Below are 21,803 nucleotides of genomic sequence, written 5' to 3'. Positions count from 1 at the left end.
GTAGTAGTAGCAGCGGTAGCTGTAGTAGTAGCAGTAGTAGTAGCAGTAGTAGTAGCAGCAGTAGCGGTAGCAGTAGTAGTAGCAGCGGTAGCAGTAGTAGTAGCAGCGGTAGCAGTAGTAGCAGCGGTAGCAGTAGTAGCAGCGGTAGCAGTAGTAGTAGCAGCGGTAGCAGTAGTAGTGGTAGCAGTAGCAGTAGTAGTAGCAGCGGTAGCAGTAGTAGTAGCAGCAGTAGCGGTAGCAGTAGTAGTAGCAGTGGTAGCAGTAGTAGTAGCAGCGGTAGCAGTAGTAGTAGCAGCAGTAGCGGTAGCAGTAGTAGTAGCAGTGGTAGCAGTAGTAGTAGCAGCAGTAGCGGTAGCAGTAGTAGTAGCAGTGGTAGCAGTAGTAGTAGCAGCGGTAGCAGTAGTAGTAGCAGCAGTAGCGGTAGCAGTAGTAGTAGCAGCAGTAGCGGTAGCAGTAGTAGTAGCAGCAGTAGCGGTAGCAGTAGTAGTAGCAGTGGTAGCAGTAGTAGTAGCAGTAGTAGTAGCAGCAGTAGCAGTAGTAGTAGCAGTGGTAGCAGTAGTAGTAGCAGCGGTAGCAGTAGTAGTAGCAGCAGTAGCGGTAGCAGTAGTAGTAGCAGTGGTAGCAGTAGTAGTAGTAGCAGCAGTAGCGGTAGCAGTAGTAATAGCAGTGGTAGCAGTAGTAGTAGCAGCTGTAGTGGTAGCAGTAGTAGTAGCAGCGGTAGTAGTAGCAGCGGTAGCAGTAGTAGTAGTAGTAGTAGTAGTAGTAGCGGTAGCAGTAGTAATAGCAGTGGTAGCAGTAGTAGTAGCAGCTGTAGTGGTAGCAGTAGTAGTAGCAGCGGTAGTAGTAGCAGCGGTAGCAGTAGTAGTAGCAGTAGTAGTAGCAGCAGTAGCAGTAGCAGTAGTAGTAGCAGCGGTAGCAGTAGTAGTAGCAGCAGTAGCGGTAGCAGTAGTAGTAGCAGCGGTAGCAGTAGTAGTAGCAGTGGTAGTAGCAGCGGTAGCAGTAGTAGTAGCAGTGGTAGCGGTAGTAGTAGCAGCGGTAGCGGTAGCAGTAGTAGTAGCAGCGGTAGCAGTAGTAGCAGCAGTAGCGGTAGCAGTAGTAGTAGCAGCAGTAGCGGTAGCAGTAGTAGCAGCGGTAGCGGTAGCAGTAGTAGTAGCAGCAGTAGCGGTAGCAGTAGTAGCAGCAGTAGCGGTAGCAGTAGTAGTAGCAGCAGTAGCGGTAGCAGTAGTAGCAGCGGTAGCGGTAGCAGTAGTAGTAGCAGCGGTAGCAGTAGTAGTAGCAGCAGTAGCGGTAGCAGTAGTAGCAGCAGTAGCGGTAGCAGTAGTAGTAGCAGCAGTAGCGGTAGCAGTAGTAGCAGCGGTAGCGGTAGCAGTAGTAGTAGCAGCGGTAGCAGTAGTAGTAGCAGCGGTAGAAGTAGTAGCAGCAGTAGCGGTAGCAGTAGTAGTAGCAGCGGTAGCAGTAGTAGTAGCAGCGGTAGCAGTAGTAGCAGCAGTAGCGGTAGCAGTAGTAGTAGCAGCGGTAGCAGTAGTAGTAGTGTTCAGCCCTGAATGAATATATCTCTGCACACATTAAGCACACACATTCTCATGTTTGTTTCCTCTGCACGCAGCTGTCTAACTCACTAGGCTCCATGGATCAGACCATGCAAGACCTCAAAAACAAATTCCTTCCCGGAGGAATGATGACAGATACATGGACACAGCAAGTGGGCACACATCCTGAAGACAGAAAGTGAGGAATTTCATTCATGAATCTAGTCATGTATCAGAGCGAGAGAGGGTACTGCATGCTAAAATCACTGCAAGGGTTTTCTGGTCGGGGGAGGAACCCCAGATTATCCAATAACAGATGAAAAGTATTTTTCAATCAATTATAATGAATGTATATACACAGCAGGTACGTGTCGAAAAGTAATACAATGTCCATCCACCCATCCATTTTCCATACCACTTATCCTACACAGGGTCTCAGAGCCTATCCCAGGGACCTCGGGGCACAAGGTGGGGGGGACACTCTGGACGGGGTACCAACCCATCACAGGGCCCAATCGCACACACACTCACACACCCATTCACACACGAACAATTTGGAAATGCCAATAAGCCTACAGCACATACTGTCTTTGGACTGGTGGAGGAAACCGGAGTACCCGGAGGAACCCCCCAAACCCCAGGGGTGTGAGGAGGACATTATTTTTCAGTCTCTCCAGGATTTCACGATCGCAGAAATGAACGCAAAATCAAGCAAAAGCCGCGATATTCAGAGGAGCTTTTGAAGCGATTTAAAAAAAAATTTGGGCCAAGACGCGTCACGTGACGTCATCACGGCGCGCATTCAGCCAACGCCATCTTCGATTCACGTGCGTCGAACATGAGTACAGCCGAAAGGTCTCGTTTACCAACAAACATCACTGTGAAAGACCGCGCAAAACTATTTCGTCTGACTGCGATTTCACCAAGTAAAAAAACAAAAACACAGCAAAATCAAACATTTTTTACATAATAATATTATAATGAGTAAATATTAGCTAATCTTTCCTTTATTCAAAATATTCTCACTTGCTAAGATAATGTTCTTGTCTAGGACGTCAATATGAAGTGTACAGTCTAGGACGTCAATATGAAGTGTACAGTCTAGTGTGTCAATATTAAGTGTACAGTCTAGTGTGTCAATATTAAGTGTACAGTCTAGGACGTCAATATTAAGCGTACAGTCTAGGATGTCAATATGAAGTGTACAGTCTAGGACGTCAATATTAAGTGTACAGTCTAGTGTGTCAATATTAAGTGTACAGTCTAGTGTGTCAATATTAAGTGTACAGTCTAGTGTGTCAATATTAAGTGTACAGTCTAGTGTGTCAATATTAAGCGTACAGTCTAGGACGTCAATATTAAGTGTACAGTCTAGTGTGTCAATATTAAGTGTACAGTCTAGTGTGTCAATATTAAGTGTACAGTCTAGGACGTCAGTATTAAGTGTACAGTCTAGTGTGTCAATATTAAGTGTACAGTCTAGGACGTCAATATTAAGTGTACAGTCTAGGACGTCAATATTAAGTGTACAGTCTAGTGTGTCAATATTAAGCGTACAGTCTAGTGTGTCAATATTAAGCGTACAGTCTAGGACGTCAATATTAAGTGTACAGTCTAGTGTGTCAATATTAAGCGTACAGTCTAGTGTGTCAATATTAAGCGTACAGTCTAGTGTGTCAATATTAAGCGTACAGTCTAGGACGTCAATATTAAGTGTACAGTCTAGTGTGTCAATATTAAGCGTACAGTCTAGTGTGTCAATATTAAGTGTACAGTCTAGGACGTCAATATTAAGTGTACAGTCTAGTGTGTCAATATTAAGTGTACAGTCTAGGACGTCAATATTAAGTGTACAGTCTAGTGTGTCAATATTAAGTGTACAGTCTAGGATGTCAATATTAAGTGTACAGTCTAGTGTGTCAATATTAAGTGTACAGTCTAGTGTGTCAATATAAAGTGTACAGTCTAGGACGTCAATATTAAGTGTACAGTCTAGTGTGTCAATATTAAGTGTACAGTCTAGTGTGTCAATATAAAGTGTACAGTCTAGGACGTCAATATTAAGTGTACAGTCTAGTGTGTCAATATTAAGCGTACAGTCTAGTGTGTCAATATTAAGTGTACAGTCTAGGACGTCAATATTAAGTGTACAGTCTAGTGTGTCAATGTTAAGTGTACAGTCTAGTGTGTCAATATTAAGTGTACAGTCTAGTGTGTCAATATTAAGCGTACAGTCTAGTGTGTCAATATTAAGCGTACAGTCTAGGACGTCAATATTAAGTGTACAGTCTAGTGTGTCAATATTAAGTGTACAGTCTAGTGTGTCAATATTAAGTGTACAGTCTAGTGTGTCAATATTAAGTGTACAGTCTAGGACGTCAATATTAAGTGTACAGTCTAGTGTGTCAATATTAAGTGTACAGTCTAGGACGTCAATATTAAGTGTACAGTCTAGTGTGTCAATATTAAGCGTACAGTCTAGTGTGTCAATATTAAGTGTACAGTCTAGTGTGTCAATATTAAGCGTACAGTCTAGGACGTCAATATTAAGCGTACAGTCTAGTGTGTCAATATTAAGCGTACAGTCTAGTGTGTCAATATTAAGTGTACAGTCTAGGACGTCAATATTAAGTGTACAGTCTAGGACGTCAATATTAAGCGTACAGTCTAGTGTGTCAATATTAAGCGTACAGTCTAGGACGTCAATATTAAGCGTACAGTCTAGTGTGTCAATATTAAGTGTACAGTCTAGTGTGTCAATATTAAGTGTACAGTCTAGTGTGTCAATATAAAGTGTACAGTCTAGGACGTCAATATTAAGTGTACAGTCTAGTGTGTCAATATTAAGCGTACAGTCTAGTGTGTCAATATTAAGTGTACAGTCTAGGACGTCAATATTAAGTGTACAGTCTAGTGTGTCAATATTAAGTGTACAGTCTAGTGTGTCAATATTAAGTGTACAGTCTAGTGTGTCAATATTAAGTGTACAGTCTAGTGTGTCAATATTAAGCGTACAGTCTAGTGTGTCAATATTAAGCGTACAGTCTAGGACGTCAATATTAAGTGTACAGTCTAGTGTGTCAATATTAAGTGTACAGTCTAGTGTGTCAATATTAAGTGTACAGTCTAGTGTGTCAATATTAAGTGTACAGTCTAGGACGTCAATATTAAGTGTACAGTCTAGTGTGTCAATATTAAGTGTACAGTCTAGGACGTCAATATTAAGTGTACAGTCTAGTGTGTCAATATTAAGCGTACAGTCTAGTGTGTCAATATTAAGTGTACAGTCTAGGACGTCAATATTAAGTGTACAGTCTAGTGTGTCAATGTTAAGTGTACAGTCTAGTGTGTCAATATTAAGTGTACAGTCTAGTGTGTCAATATTAAGCGTACAGTCTAGTGTGTCAATATTAAGCGTACAGTCTAGGACGTCAATATTAAGTGTACAGTCTAGTGTGTCAATATTAAGTGTACAGTCTAGTGTGTCAATATTAAGTGTACAGTCTAGTGTGTCAATATTAAGTGTACAGTCTAGGACGTCAATATTAAGTGTACAGTCTAGTGTGTCAATATTAAGTGTACAGTCTAGGACGTCAATATTAAGTGTACAGTCTAGTGTGTCAATATTAAGCGTACAGTCTAGTGTGTCAATATTAAGTGTACAGTCTAGTGTGTCAATATTAAGCGTACAGTCTAGGACGTCAATATTAAGCGTACAGTCTAGTGTGTCAATATTAAGCGTACAGTCTAGTGTGTCAATATTAAGTGTACAGTCTAGGACGTCAATATTAAGTGTACAGTCTAGGACGTCAATATTAAGCGTACAGTCTAGTGTGTCAATATTAAGCGTACAGTCTAGGACGTCAATATTAAGCGTACAGTCTAGTGTGTCAATATTAAGTGTACAGTCTAGTGTGTCAATATTAAGTGTACAGTCTAGTGTGTCAATATTAAGTGTACAGTCTAGTGTGTCAATATTAAGCGTACAGTCTAGTGTGTCAATATTAAGCGTACAGTCTAGTGTGTCAATATTAAGTGTACAGTCTAGGACGTCAATATTAAGCGTACAGTCTAGTGTGTCAATATTCAGTGTACAGTCTAGTGTGTCAATATTAAGCGTACAGTCTAGGACGTCAATATTAAGCGTACAGTCTAGTGTGTCAATATTAAGTGTACAGTCTAGTGTGTCAATATTAAGCGTACAGTCTAGTGTGTCAATATTAAGTGTACAGTCTAGTGTGTCAATATTAAGCGTACAGTCTAGGACGTCAATATTAAGCGTACAGTCTAGGACGTCAATATTAAGCGTACAGTCTAGTGTGTCAATATTAAGCGTACAGTCTAGGACGTCAATATTAAGCGTACAGTCTAGTGTGTCAATATTAAGTGTACAGTCTAGTGTGTCAATATTAAGCGTACAGTCTAGGACGTCAATATTAAGCGTACAGTCTAGTGTGTCAATATTAAGTGTACAGTCTAGTGTGTCAATATTAAGTGTACAGTCTAGTGTGTCAATATTAAGCGTACAGTCTAGGACGTCAATATTAAGCGTACAGTCTAGGACGTCAATATTAAGCGTACAGTCTAGGACGTCAATATTAAGCGTACAGTCTAGTGTGTCAATATTAAGTGTACAGTCTAGGACGTCAATATTAAGTGTACAGTCTAGGACGTCAATATTAAGCGTACAGTCTAGGACGTCAATATTAAGTGTACAGTCTAGTGTGTCAATATTAAGCGTACAGTCTAGGACGTCAATATTAAGCGTACAGTCTAGTGTGTCAATATTAAGTGTACAGTCTAGTGTGTCAATATTAAGCGTACAGTCTAGGACGTCAATATTAAGCGTACAGTCTAGGACGTCAATATTAAGCGTACAGTCTAGGACGTCAATATTAAGTGTACAGTCTAGTGTGTCAATATTAAGTGTACAGTCTAGTGTGTCAATATTAAGTGTACAGTCTAGTGTGTCAATATTAAGCGTACAGTCTAGTGTGTCAATATTAAGCGTACAGTCTAGGACGTCAATATTAAGCGTACAGTCTAGGACGTCAATATTAAGCGTACAGTCTAGTGTGTCAATATTAAGCGTACAGTCTAGTGTGTCAATAATAAGTGTACAGTCTAGTGTGTCAATATTAAGCGTACAGTCTAGGACGTCAATATTAAGCGTACAGTCTAGGACGTCAATATTAAGCGTACAGTCTAGGACGTCAATATTAAGCGTACAGTCTAGTGTGTCAATATTAAGCGTACAGTCTAGTGTGTCAATATTAAGCGTACAGTCTAGTGTGTCAATATTAAGTGTACAGTCTAGTGTGTCAATATTAAGTGTACAGTCTAGTGTGTCAATATTAAGTGTACAGTCTAGTGTGTCAATATTAAGCGTACAGTCTAGGACGTCAATATTAAGCGTACAGTCTAGTGTGTCAATATTAAGTGTACAGTCTAGTGTGTCAATATTAAGTGTACAGTCTAGTGCGTCAATATTAAGTGTACAGTCTAGGACGTCAATATTAAGTGTACAGTCTAGTGTGTCAATATTAAGTGTACAGTCTAGTGTGTCAATATTAAGCGTACAGTCTAGTGTGTCAATATTAAGCGTACAGTCTAGGACGTCAATATTAAGCGTACAGTCTAGGACGTCAATATTAAGCGTACAGTCTAGTGTGTCAATATTAAGTGTACAGTCTAGGACGTCAATATTAAGTGTACAGTCTAGGACGTCAATATTAAGCGTACAGTCTAGGACGTCAATATTAAGTGTACAGTCTAGTGTGTCAATATTAAGCGTACAGTCTAGGACGTCAATATTAAGCGTACAGTCTAGTGTGTCAATATTAAGTGTACAGTCTAGTGTGTCAATATTAAGCGTACAGTCTAGTGTGTCAATATTAAGCGTACAGTCTAGGACGTCAATATTAAGCGTACAGTCTAGGACGTCAATATTAAGCGTACAGTCTAGTGTGTCAATATTAAGTGTACAGTCTAGTGTGTCAATATTAAGTGTACAGTCTAGTGTGTCAATATTAAGCGTACAGTCTAGTGTGTCAATATTAAGCGTACAGTCTAGGACGTCAATATTAAGCGTACAGTCTAGGACGTCAATATTAAGCGTACAGTCTAGGACGTCAATATTAAGTGTACAGTCTAGTGTGTCAATATTAAGTGTACAGTCTAGTGTGTCAATATTAAGTGTACAGTCTAGTGTGTCAATATTAAGCGTACAGTCTAGTGTGTCAATATTAAGTGTACAGTCTAGTGTGTCAATATTAAGTGTACAGTCTAGTGTGTCAATATTAAGTGTACAGTCTAGTGTGTCAATATTAAGCGTACAGTCTAGTGTGTCAATATTAAGCGTACAGTCTAGTGTGTCAATATTAAGTGTACAGTCTAGTGTGTCAATATTAAGTGTACAGTCTAGTGTGTCAATATTAAGTGTACAGTCTAGTGTGTCAATATTAAGCGTACAGTCTAGGACGTCAATATTAAGCGTACAGTCTAGGACGTCAATATTAAGTGTACAGTCTACTGTGTCAATATTAAGTGTACAGTCTAGTGTGTCAATATTAAGTGTACAGTCTAGGACGTCAATATTAAGTGTACAGTCTAGGGCGTCAATATTAAGTGTACAGTCTAGGACGTCAATATTAAGCGTACAGTCTAGTGCGTCAATATTAAGCGTACAGTCTAGTGCGTCAATATTAAGCGTACAGTCTAGGATGTCAATATGAAGTGTACAGTCTAGGACGTCAATATTAAGCGTACAGTCTAGTGCGTCAATATTAAGCGTACAGTCTAGTGCGTCAATATTAAGCGTACAGTCTAGTGCGTCAATATTAAGCGTACAGTCTAGTGCGTCAATATTAAGCGTACAGTCTAGGACGTCAATATTAAGCGTACAGTCTAGGACGTCAATATTAAGTGTACAGTCTAGGACGTCAATATTAAGTGTACAGTCTAGTGTGTCAATATTAAGTGTACAGTCTAGTGTGTCAATATTAAGTGTACAGTCTAGGATGTCAATATTAAGTGTACAGTCTAGGACGTCAATATTAAGCGTACAGTCTAGTGTGTCAATATTAAGCGTACAGTCTAGGACGTCAATATTAAGTGTACAGTCTAGTGTGTCAATATTAAGTGTACAGTCTAGGACGTCAATATTAAGTGTACAGTCTAGGATGTCAATATTAAGCGTACAGTCTAGGACGTCAATATTAAGCGTACAGTCTAGGACTTCAATATTAAGCGTACAGTCTAGTGTGTCAATATTAAGTGTACAGTCTAGGATGTCAATATTAAGTGTACAGTCTAGTGTGTCAATATTAAGTGTACAGTCTAGGACGTCAATATTAAGTGTACAGTCTAGTGTGTCAATATTAAGTGTACAGTCTAGTGTGTCAATATTAAGTGTACAGTCTAGGACGTCAATATTAAGCGTACAGTCTAGGACGTCAATATTAAGTGTACAGTCTAGTGTGTCAATATTAAGTGTACAGTCTAGGATGTCAATATTAAGTGTACAGTCTAGTGTGTCAATATTAAGTGTACAGTCTAGGACGTCAATATTAAGTGTACAGTCTAGTGTGTCAATATTAAGTGTACAGTCTAGTGTGTCAATATTAAGCGTACAGTCTAGGACGTCAATATTAAGCGTACAGTCTAGGACGTCAATATTAAGTGTACAGTCTAGGATGTCAATATTAAGTGTACAGTCTAGGACGTCAATATTAAGTGTACAGTCTAGTGTGTCAATATTAAGTGTACAGTCTAGTGTGTCAATATTAAGCGTACAGTCTAGGACGTCAATATTAAGCGTACAGTCTAGTGTGTCAATATTAAGTGTACAGTCTAGTGTGTCAATATTAAGCGTACAGTCTAGTGCGTCAATATTAAGTGTACAGTCTAGGACGTCAATATTAAGTGTACAGTCTAGTGTGTCAATATTAAGTGTACAGTCTAGGACGTCAATATTAAGCGTACAGTCTAGGACGTCAATATTAAGTGTACAGTCTAGGACGTCAATATTAAGTGTACAGTCTAGTGTGTCAATATTAAGCGTACAGTCTAGTGTGTCAATATTAAGTGTACAGTCTAGTGTGTCAATATTAAGTGTACAGTCTAGGACGTCAATATTAAGCGTACAGTCTAGGACGTCAATATTAAGCGTACAGTCTAGTGTGTCAATATTAAGCGTACAGTCTAGTGTGTCAATATTAAGTGTACAGTCTAGGACGTCAATATTAAGTGTACAGTCTAGTGTGTCAATATTAAGTGTACAGTCTAGTGTGTCAATATTAAGTGTACAGTCTAGTGTGTCAATATTAAGCGTACAGTCTAGTGTGTCAATATTAAGCGTACAGTCTAGGACATCAATATTAAGCGTACAGTCTAGTGTGTCAATATTAAGTGTACAGTCTAGTGTGTCAATATTAAGCGTACAGTCTAGTGTGTCAATATTAAGCGTACAGTCTAGTGTGTCAATATTAAGTGTACAGTCTAGTGTGTCAATATTAAGCGTACAGTCTAGGACGTCAATATTAAGCGTACAGTCTAGTGTGTCAATATTAAGTGTACAGTCTAGTGTGTCAATATTAAGCGTACAGTCTAGTGTGTCAATATTAAGTGTACAGTCTAGTGTGTCAATATTAAGTGTACAGTCTAGTGTGTCAATATTAAGCGTACAGTCTAGGACGTCAATATTAAGCGTACAGTCTAGTGTGTCAATATTAAGTGTACAGTCTAGTGTGTCAATATTAAGCGTACAGTCTAGTGTGTCAATATTAAGTGTACAGTCTAGTGTGTCAATATTAAGCGTACAGTCTAGTGTGTCAATATTAAGTGTACAGTCTAGTGTGTCAATATTAAGTGTACAGTCTAGTGTGTCAATATTAAGCGTACAGTCTAGGACGTCAATATTAAGCGTACAGTCTAGTGTGTCAATATTAAGCGTACAGTCTAGTGTGTCAATATTAAGCGTACAGTCTAGGACGTCAATATTAAGCGTACAGTCTAGGACGTCAATATTAAGCGTACAGTCTAGGACGTCAATATTAAGCGTACAGTCTAGTGTGTCAATATTAAGCGTACAGTCTAGTGTGTCAATATTAAGTGTACAGTCTAGTGTGTCAATATTAAGCGTACAGTCTAGTGTGTCAATATTAAGCGTACAGTCTAGGACGTCAATATTAAGCGTACAGTCTAGTGTGTCAATATTAAGTGTACAGTCTAGTGTGTCAATATTAAGTGTACAGTCTAGTGTGTCAATATTAAGTGTACAGTCTAGTGTGTCAATATTAAGTGTACAGTCTAGTGTGTCAATATTAAGCGTACAGTCTAGTGTGTCAATATTAAGCGTACAGTCTAGTGTGTCAATATTAAGCGTACAGTCTAGTGTGTCAATATTAAGTGTACAGTCTAGTGTGTCAATATTAAGTGTACAGTCTAGTGTGTCAATATTAAGTGTACAGTCTAGGATGTCAATATTAAGTGTACAGTCTAGTGTGTCAATATTAAGTGTACAGTCTAGGACGTCAATATTAAGTGTACAGTCTAGGATGTCAATATTAAGTGTACAGTCTAGGACGTCAATATTAAGTGTACAGTCTAGTGTGTCAATATTAAGTGTACAGTCTAGGACGTCAATATTAAGTGTACAGTCTAGGACGTCAATATTAAGTGTACAGTCTAGGACGTCAATATTAAGTGTACAGTCTAGTGTGTCAATATTAAGTGTACAGTCTAGGACGTCAATATTAAGTGTACAGTCTAGTGTGTCAATATTAAGTGTACAGTCTAGGATGTCAATATTAAGTGTACAGTCTAGGACGTCAATATTAAGTGTACAGTCTAGGACGTCAATATTAAGTGTACAGTCTAGTGTGTCAATATTAAGTGTACAGTCTAGGACGTCAATATTAAGTGTACAGTCTAGGACGTCAATATTAAGCGTACAGTCTAGTGTGTCAATATTAAGTGTACAGTCTAGTGTGTCAATATTAAGCGTACAATCTAGTGTGTCAATATTAAGTGTACAGTCTAGGACGTCAATATTAAGTGTACAGTCTAGTGTGTCAATATTAAGTGTACAGTCTAGGATGTCAATATTAAGTGTACAGTCTAGTGTGTCAATATTAAGTGTACAGTCTAGGACATCAATATTAAGTGTACAGTCTAGTGTGTCAATATTAAGTGTACAGTCTAGTGTGTCAATATTAAGTGTACAGTCTAGGACGTCAATATTAAGTGTACAGTCTAGGACGTCAATATTAAGTGTACAGTCTAGTGTGTCAATATTAAGTGTACAGTCTAGTGTGTCAATATTAAGCGTACAGTCTAGGACGTCAGTATTAAGCGTACAGTCTAGTGTGTCAATATTAAGTGTACAGTCTAGGACGTCAATATTAAGTGTACAGTCTAGTGTGTCAATATTAAGCGTACAGTCTAGTGTGTCAATATTAAGCGTACAGTCTAGTGTGTCAATATTAAGCGTACAGTCTAGGACGTCAATATTAAGCGTACAGTCTAGTGTGTCAATATTAAGTGTACAGTCTAGTGCGTCAATATTAAGTGTACAGTCTAGGACGTCAATATTAAGTGTACAGTCTAGTGTGTCAATATTAAGTGTACAGTCTAGTGTGTCAATATTAAGTGTACAGTCTAGTGTGTCAATATTAAGTGTACAGTCTAGTGTGTCAATATTAAGCGTACAGTCTAGTGTGTCAATATAAAGCGTACAGTCTAGGACGTCAATATTAAGCGTACAGTCTAGGACGTCAATATTAAGCGTACAGTCTAGTGTGTCAATATTAAGTGTACAGTCTAGGACGTCAATATTAAGTGTACAGTCTAGGACGTCAATATTAAGTGTACAGTCTAGTGTGTCAATATTAAGCGTACAGTCTAGTGTGTCAATATTAAGCGTACAGTCTAGTGTGTCAATATTAAGCGTACAGTCTAGTGTGTCAATATTAAGCGTACAGTCTAGGACGTCAATATTAAGCGTACAGTCTAGTGTGTCAATATTAAGCGTACAGTCTAGGACGTCAATATTAAGTGTACAGTCTAGGACGTCAATATTAAGTGTACAGTCTAGTGTGTCAATATTAAGTGTACAGTCTAGGACGTCAATATTAAGTGTACAGTCTAGGACGTCAATATTAAGTGTACAGTCTAGTGTGTCAATATTAAGTGTACAGTCTAGGACGTCAATATTAAGTGTACAGTCTAGTGTGTCAATATTAAGTGTACAGTCTAGGATGTCAATATTAAGTGTACAGTCTAGGACGTCAATATTAAGTGTACAGTCTAGGACGTCAATATTAAGTGTACAGTCTAGTGTGTCAATATTAAGTGTACAGTCTAGGACGTCAATATTAAGTGTACAGTCTAGGACGTCAATATTAAGCGTACAGTCTAGTGTGTCAATATTAAGTGTACAGTCTAGTGTGTCAATATTAAGCGTACAATCTAGTGTGTCAATATTAAGTGTACAGTCTAGGACGTCAATATTAAGTGTACAGTCTAGTGTGTCAATATTAAGTGTACAGTCTAGGACGTCAATATTAAGTGTACAGTCTAGGATGTCAATATTAAGTGTACAGTCTAGTGTGTCAATATTAAGTGTACAGTCTAGGACATCAATATTAAGTGTACAGTCTAGTGTGTCAATATTAAGTGTACAGTCTAGTGTGTCAATATTAAGTGTACAGTCTAGGACGTCAATATTAAGTGTACAGTCTAGGACGTCAATATTAAGTGTACAGTCTAGTGTGTCAATATTAAGTGTACAGTCTAGTGTGTCAATATTAAGCGTACAGTCTAGGACGTCAGTATTAAGCGTACAGTCTAGTGTGTCAATATTAAGTGTACAGTCTAGGACGTCAATATTAAGTGTACAGTCTAGTGTGTCAATATTAAGCGTACAGTCTAGTGTGTCAATATTAAGCGTACAGTCTAGTGTGTCAATATTAAGTGTACAGTCTAGGACGTCAATATTAAGTGTACAGTCTAGTGTGTCAATATTAAGCGTACAGTCTAGTGTGTCAATATTAAGCGTACAGTCTAGGACGTCAATATTAAGTGTACAGTCTAGTGTGTCAATATTAAGTGTACAGTCTAGTGTGTCAATATTAAGCGTACAGTCTAGTGCGTCAATATTAAGTGTACAGTCTAGGACGTCAATATTAAGTGTACAGTCTAGTGTGTCAATATTAAGTGTACAGTCTAGTGTGTCAATATTAAGTGTACAGTCTAGTGTGTCAATATTAAGTGTACAGTCTAGTGTGTCAATATTAAGCGTACAGTCTAGTGTGTCAATATAAAGCGTACAGTCTAGGACGTCAATATTAAGCGTACAGTCTAGGACGTCAATATTAAGCGTACAGTCTAGTGTGTCAATATTAAGCGTACAGTCTAGTGTGTCAATATAAAGCGTACAGTCTAGGACGTCAATATTAAGCGTACAGTCTAGGACGTCAATATTAAGCGTACAGTCTAGGACGTCAATATTAAGTGTACAGTCTAGTGTGTCAATATTAAGTGTACAGTCTAGTGTGTCAATATTAAGCGTACAGTCTAGTGTGTCAATATAAAGCGTACAGTCTAGTGTGTCAATATAAAGCGTACAGTCTAGTGTGTCAATATAAAGCGTACAGTCTAGTGTGTCAATATAAAGCGTACAGTCTAGGACGTCAATATTAAGTGTACAGTCTAGTGTGTCAATATTAAGCGTACAGTCTAGTGTGTCAATATTAAGCGTACAGTCTAGTGTGTCAATATTAAGTGTACAGTCTAGGACGTCAATATTAAGTGTACAGTCTAGGACGTCAATATTAAGTGTACAGTCTAGGACGTCAATATTAAGTGTACAGTCTAGTGTGTCAATATTAAGCGTACAGTCTAGTGTGTCAATATTAAGCGTACAGTCTAGTGTGTCAATATTAAGCGTACAGTCTAGTGTGTCAATATTAAGCGTACAGTCTAGGACGTCAATATTAAGCGTACAGTCTAGTGTGTCAATATTAAGCGTACAGTCTAGTGTGTCAATATTAAGCGTACAGTCTAGGACGTCAATATTAAGCGTACAGTCTAGTGTGTCAATATTAAGCGTACAGTCTAGTGTGTCAATATTAAGCGTACAGTCTAGTGTGTCAATATTAAGCGTACAGTCTAGTGTGTCAATATTAAGCGTACAGTCTAGGACGTCAATATTAAGCGTACAGTCTAGTGTGTCAATATTAAGCGTACAGTCTAGTGTGTCAATATTAAGCGTACAGTCTAGGACGTCAATATTAAGCGTACAGTCTAGTGTGTCAATATTAAGTGTACAGTCTAGTGTGTCAATATTAAGCGTACAGTCTAGTGTGTCAATATTAAGCGTACAGTCTAGTGTGTCAATATTAAGTGTACAGTCTAGGACGTCAATATTAAGCGTACAGTCTAGTGTGTCAATATTAAGTGTACAGTCTAGTGTGTCAATATTAAGCGTACAGTCTAGGACGTCAATATTAAGCGTACAGTCTAGGACGTCAATATTAAGTGTACAGTCTAGTGTGTCAATATTAAGCGTACAGTCTAGTGTGTCAATATTAAGTGTACAGTCTAGTGTGTCAATATTAAGCGTACAGTCTAGGACGTCAGTATTAAGCGTACAGTCTAGTGTGTCAATATTAAGTGTACAGTCTAGGACGTCAATATTAAGTGTACAGTCTAGTGTGTCAATATTAAGTGTACAGTCTAGGACGTCAATATTAAGTGTACAGTCTAGTGTGTCAATATTAAGCGTACAGTCTAGTGTGTCAATATTAAGCGTACAGTCTAGGACGTCAGTATTAAGTGTACAGTCTAGTGTGTCAATATTAAGTGTACAGTCTAGGACGTCAATATTAAGTGTACAGTCTAGTGTGTCAATATTAAGCGTACAGTCTAGTGTGTCAATATTAAGCGTACAGTCTAGTGTGTCAATATTAAGCGTACAGTCTAGGACGTCAATATTAAGCGTACAGTCTAGTGTGTCAATATTAAGTGTACAGTCTACTGTGTCAATATTAAGTGTACAGTCTAGGACGTCAATATTAAGTGTACAGTCTAGTGTGTCAATATTAAGCGTACAGTCTAGTGTGTCAATATTAAGTGTACAGTCTAGTGTGTCAATATTAAGTGTACAGTCTAGGACGTCAATATTAAGTGTACAGTCTAGTGTGTCAATATTAAGCGTACAGTCTAGTGTGTCAATATTAAGCGTACAGTCTAGTGTGTCAATATTAAGTGTACAGTCTAGTGTGTCAATATTAAGTGTACAGTCTAGTGTGTCAATATTAAGCGTACAGTCTAGGACGTCAATATTAAGCGTACAGTCTAGTGTGTCAATATTAAGTGTACAGTCTACTGTGTCAATATTAAGTGTACAGTCTAGGACGTCAATATTAAGTGTACAGTCTAGTGTGTCAATATTAAGCGTACAGTCTAGTGTGTCAATATTAAGTGTACAGTCTACTGTGTCAATATTAAGTGTACAGTCTAGGACGTCAATATTAAGTGTACAGTCTAGTGTGTCAATATTAAGCGTACAGTCTAGTGTGTCAATATTAAGCGTACAGTCTAGTGTGTCAATATTAAGTGTACAGTCTAGTGTGTCAATATTAAGTGTACAGTCTAGTGTGTCAATATTAAGTGTACAGTCTACTGTGTCAATATTAAGTGTACAGTCTAGGACGTCAATATTAAGTGTACAGTCTAGGACGTCAATATTAAGCGTACAGTCTAGGACGTCAATATTAAGTGTACAGTCTAGTGTGTCAATATTAAGTGTACAGTCTACTGTGTCAATATTAAGTGTACAGTCTAGGACGTCAATATTAAGTGTACAGTCTAGGACGTCAATATTAAGTGTACAGTCTAGTGTGTCAATATTAAGTGTACAGTCTAGGACGTCAATATTAAGTGTACAGTCTAGGACGTCAATATTAAGCGTACAGTCTAGGACGTCAATATTAAGCGTACAGTCTAGTGTGTCAATATTAAGTGTACAGTCTACTGTGTCAATATTAAGTGTACAGTCTAGTGTGTCAATATTAAGTGTACAGTCTACTGTGTCAATATTAAGTGTACAGTCTAGGACGTCAATATTAAGTGTACAGTCTAGGACGTCAATATTAAGCGTACAGTCTAGTGTGTCAATATTAAGTGTACAGTCTAGGACGTCAATATTAAGTGTACAGTCTAGGACGTCAATATTAAGCGTACAGTCTAGTGTGTCAATATTAAGTGTACAGTCTAGGACGTCAATATTAAGTGTACAGTCTAGTGTGTCAATATTAAGTGTACAGTCTAGGACGTCAATATATATAAACCTTTCCACATTTTTTTGGTCAAATATGTTTATGTTGTCAAAGTGTATCATTGGCTGGAAAACTTGATTTGGACATTTTGACTGAGCCAGGTTTCAGGGTATCAGGTTTGTCCAGATACACAAAGACAGGACTGGGACTGTTGTAAATTGTTTATTGTAATAGAAAGAGGTTGGTATGTACGGTTTTAGACTGACAGGTGATGAATATAGTGTGGCCTGGTGTTGCTGTGAAAATGGTGAACATGGAGTTTGATCCTCGTTATAACGAACCTGTGACTGAACATAAAGTAGAGTTCAGTTAAGCGGGCTGATGGTGATGCACAGAGATCATTAATGACTCGCTCTTTGTCTTCCAGTGTGGAGAAAATCAAAGTTCTTCTCGACGCCATTACAGCCATCTATCAGCAGTTCAAGAAGGACAAAGCTGAGCGACGTGAGTACCACACTGATCATCACTTTCTATCATTCCAGTACAATTACAGTCATAAAATCCCTCTCTCTCTCTCTCTCTCTCTCTCTCTCTCTCTCTCTTTATATCTCTTTTATCTCTTTTATCTCTTTATCTCTCGCTCGCTTTCTCTTTTATCTCTTTATCTCTCACTCTCTTTATCTCTCACTCGCTTTCTCTTTTATCTCTTTATCTCTCACTCTCTTTCTCTTTTATCTCTTTATCTCTCACTCTCTTTATCTCTCACTCGCTTTCTCTTTTATCTCTTTATCTCTCACTCTCTTTCTCTTTTATCTCTTTATCTCTCACTCTCTTTATCTCTCACTCTCTTTCTCTTTTATCTCTTTATCTCTCACTCTCTTTCTCTTTTATCTCTTTATCTCTCACTCTCTTTATCTCTCACTCTCTTTCTCTTTTATCTCTTTATCTCTCACTCTCTTTATCTCTCACTCTCTTTCTCTTTTATCTCTTTATCTCTCACTCTCTTTATCTCTCACTCGCTTTCTCTTTTATCTCTTTATCTCTCACTCTCTTTCTCTTTTATCTCTTTATCTCTCACTCTCTTTATCTCTCACTCTCTTTCTCTTTTATCTCTTTATCTCTCACTCTCTTTCTCTTTTATCTCTTTATCTCTCACTCTCTTTATCTCTCACTCTCTTTCTCTTTTATCTCTTTATCTCTCACTCTCTTTCTCTTTTATCTCTTTATCTCTCACTCTCTTTATCTCTCACTCTCTTTCTCTTTTATCTCTTTATCTCTCACTCTCTTTATCTCTCACTCTCTTTCTCTTTTATCTCTTTATCTCTCACTCTCTTTCTCTTTCTCTTTTATCTCTTTATCTCTCACTCTCTTTCTCTTTTATCTCTTTATCTCTCACTCTCTTTCTCTTTTATCTCTTTATCTCTCACTCTCTTTCTCTTTTATCTCTTTATCTCTCACTCTCTTTATCTCTCACTCTCTTTATCTCTCACTCGCTTTCTCTTTTATCTCTTTATCTCTCACTCTCTTTATCTCTCACTCTCTTTCTCTTTTATCTCTATCTCTCACTCTCTTTCTCTTTTATCTCTTTTATCTCTATCTCTCACTCTTTCTCTTTTATCTCTATCTCTCACTCGCTTTCTCTTTTATCTCTATCTCTCACTCTCTTTATCTCTTTTATCTCTTCATCTCTCTTTATTTCTCTCTTTTATCTCTTTCTCTCTTCCCCCTTTATATCTCTCTATTTCTTTATCTCTCTCTCTATCTCTCTTTATCTGCCTCTCTTTATCTCTTTTATCTCTTTATCGCTCTCTCTTTATCTTTTATCTCTTTATCTCTCTCTTTATCTCTTTTATCTCTTTATCTCTCATCTCTCTCTATCTTTATTTCTCTCTCTCTTTATCTTTATTTCTCTCTCTCTCATCTCTTATTTCTCTCTTTCTCTTATCTCTCTCTCTCCCTCTCTCTGTCCTCATCTCTCTCCATCTCTCTCTCTTTCTTTCTCTCTCTTTTATCTCTCTCTCTCTCTTATTTTCTCTCTTTTACCTCTCTCTTGCTCTCTCTCTCTCTCTCCCTCTCTCTCTCCAGGTCTACCTTACAACGAAGAACAAATCCACAAATTTGACAAGTGAGCTTTTGTGTTCTTTGTATGTGCTTTACGATGTCTCGTTACTAGCAGTAATAGGACATTCTCCCTCACGTTACTGACGTGACTTTGTACGATTAAAAGGCAGAAGCTGGTGTATCACGCCACCAAAGCCCGCACCCTGTTCACAGACGAGTGTGCGATGAAGTATCGACTCTTCATCTCCAAGAGCGAGGAGTGGATGAGGTACGTGTGAGTGTGTGCAGTGAGACGCTCGCTGTGTAGAAATCGCAGCTTAAGATGTTTTTATTCTGACGTGAAGACAAGGCTTACTCTATACTGTTTAAGAGTGAGGACTGGAGGAGCTACTGAACTCCAGTCAGCAAAAAATGTGACATTTAAAAAAAAAAAAAAATATATATATATATATATATATATATATATATATATATATATATATAAAAAGAAAAGAGCTAATTAGTTATGAAATCAGCAAGCCAGTAAATTATTAAGCGCTACAACTACAGGAGGGAAACAGAAATAGACGTGAGAGAGAGACTTGTGTTGCAAAGTGTGGCTGGCCAGTTGCCATGGAAACTGGGGCAGAGAAGCTGCAGAGGAGCCAATCAGCACAAGATGATATCAGGGCCTTGTTTTTCTGCACGGCTCGGTTTGTGTGTGCGTAAGTACCGAACAGGCAACCACTCGTAATCTCGAGCCATTGATTCAAATTCAGCAGCAAAGCCGAACTCGGAATGAATTTTTAATGTCTAATCCATTTCAACTGTCCAAGTGCACTATCAGATCTCAGGAACCGCTTTTACTTCATTATTTTTATATATATATATATATATATGTTAAATTATATATGTTAAAATAAATAAATAAGTAAACATTGCCAGATATCATTTTTTTCAACATCAGTACCAAACACAAACGCATCACTCTTTATGCTTACTATGAATAAAGAAAATGTGTGTGTGTGTGTGTGTGTGTGTGTGTGTGTGTGAGAGAGAGAGAGAGAGAGAGAGGTGGACGTGTTAACATTCGAGTCCGCTCCGGAATTATCGGCACCCTTTATAAAACGTTATTCTAACTAGCTCCGTCTCACACGGGAATATATGACCGAAATCGGACATTTACATTGAAGTAAATGAATTAAGAAAAGCTAATTATGGATAAAATAGCACAGTTATTGGCACCCAGGACTGATGTGTGACTTTTATCTTGGTACTTGGTGAGATTTGAAAAATAAACAGCAAGGCATCTGACACTAGTCAATACAGTTAAAGGTTTTTCAGTGGTGTAGCGTGTGTGGTTAGACCGTTTACATCCAGAACAATCCGGTCGATTTGTAGATTTCACACTCGGTGACCCCAATAATGCTGCTGTCTTTTGCGAATGTCCAGCTGTGGTCCTCGGAGATCCTTGAGTTTGTACTGTGTGATCATCCTCCTCACGGTGCGTTGGAGGCAAAATACACTTGTGTATTTATTTATTGGGTGTTATTTTTTATATCAACCGTTGGTTGATTTATGAAGGTGATGAATGATTAATGAAATTTGGCTCATGTGCCACGTCGTATTTAAACCCCAGTGAAACAGGAAGTGATGGATGACTACGTAAGAGATCCCAAAGGCACGCATACTGTTTCAAAACGTATAGAAATAACGACGTGCTTCGGTGACATTTTGTTCATAAGGGGTACCAATAATTGCGATGTGGATTTGTTAAAAAGATATATTTAATGTCTTTCATATGGGGTTTGTTTTTTTTTGTTTTTTCTTCGAATAAGTTCATGTCAGTTAAACCAATTTTCCAATAATCCTAGCGCTCTAGCATCGCAAACTGATTTAAACTCCCCCCCCCCCCCCCCCCCCAAAAAAAAATTATTTATTTATTTACGTATTTATTTACTTGCTAAATATGCATCTGTATTCGAGGTGTAAGCTCACGAAGGTCTTCGTGATTGAGCCAAAGATGACCGGCTTGTTTACCGGGAACGTAATGAGTTCTGAACCTAAGCGATGATGATGATGATGATGATGATGATGGTGTAATGGCTTAATGAGTATATCGTTACAGGAAGGTGCATCACGTTAGGAAGCAGCTGCTGTCCCTGAACAACCAGTTTCTCAATATGGAACAGGAAGTGACCGTGATCATGCAGCGTGTGTACAAGGTAACGGCAACACGAAACACTGCTTGTGCGCCTCAGGTTGGTGAAGGGTTGAGAATAAAAGAAGTGGGAGTAGGACTTGTGAGCTCGTGTCTTGTGATTAGACACAGTCTGATGTGAGCGTGTGTGTCTTTTAGATTCAGGAGCAGCTTCCACAGAAGATCATGCCCATCACATCGAGCGGCATCAAGCCCCAGGCTTACCTCAGCCAGAGCACTCTGGTGGAAATGACAGCGGGGTGAGTGTGTGTGTGTGTGTGTGTGTGTGTGTGTGTGTGTGTGTGTGTGTGTGTGTGTATGGGCGGTGGTGCAAACACTAACCTATATCCTGTTTTGAATTGGTGCCTAAGAATACCCGAATGAAAATTCAGAAATCAGAAACATTCACATAGACATAACTACTTGCAAGGAGTGGCGGAAAAAGATCCTTTGAAGAGATGATCTCCGTCTTTCCCTGGCTGCATGTGAAACCGTCTATAGTATCGTAGTGTATAGTATTGCACGACAGTATAATAGCTGTGGAACATAGCCTTCAGCAACAGGTGTTAGATGATCATTCAGCAGCCACAATAAAGCTATCCTAGCGCCTTTGATACTTTGTGGACACCTGACTATCACAGCCATGTGTGCTTGGTGAACAGATTTATTCCTCCCTTTGCTGTTATAATGCGCTCCGCTCTTCTGGGAAGGCTTTCCACTAGATTTTGGAGCGTGACTGTGGGGATTTGTGAT

At 38.4% G+C, this 21,803-nt stretch overlaps 1 protein-coding gene across 3 annotated transcripts in view; it reads left to right on the top strand.

The window, feature by feature from the left end:
- The window catches only part of tbk1 (TANK-binding kinase 1), a 52,395-nt gene that overhangs the window by 29,222 nt on the left and 1,370 nt on the right, over positions 1–21,803 (top strand). For all 3 annotated transcript variants that reach the window (XM_053650648.1, XM_053650647.1, XM_053650649.1), the window contains exons 14-19: positions 1,607–1,728; positions 17,238–17,314; positions 18,896–18,935; positions 19,038–19,139; positions 20,979–21,075; positions 21,210–21,310. In XM_053650648.1, coding sequence (XP_053506623.1) covers positions 1,607–1,728; positions 17,238–17,314; positions 18,896–18,935; positions 19,038–19,139; positions 20,979–21,075; positions 21,210–21,310 — 539 coding nt within the window. The remainder of the gene's footprint in view (positions 1–1,606; positions 1,729–17,237; positions 17,315–18,895; positions 18,936–19,037; positions 19,140–20,978; positions 21,076–21,209; positions 21,311–21,803) is intronic.

The sequence above is a fragment of the Ictalurus furcatus genome, chromosome 19 (genome assembly GCF_023375685.1).
Source record: "Ictalurus furcatus strain D&B chromosome 19, Billie_1.0, whole genome shotgun sequence".
Lineage (NCBI taxonomy): Eukaryota > Metazoa > Chordata > Actinopteri > Siluriformes > Ictaluridae > Ictalurus > Ictalurus furcatus.
The sequence above is the reverse complement of the archived record's forward strand: the minus strand, read 5'-3'. Positions and strand labels throughout refer to the sequence as shown.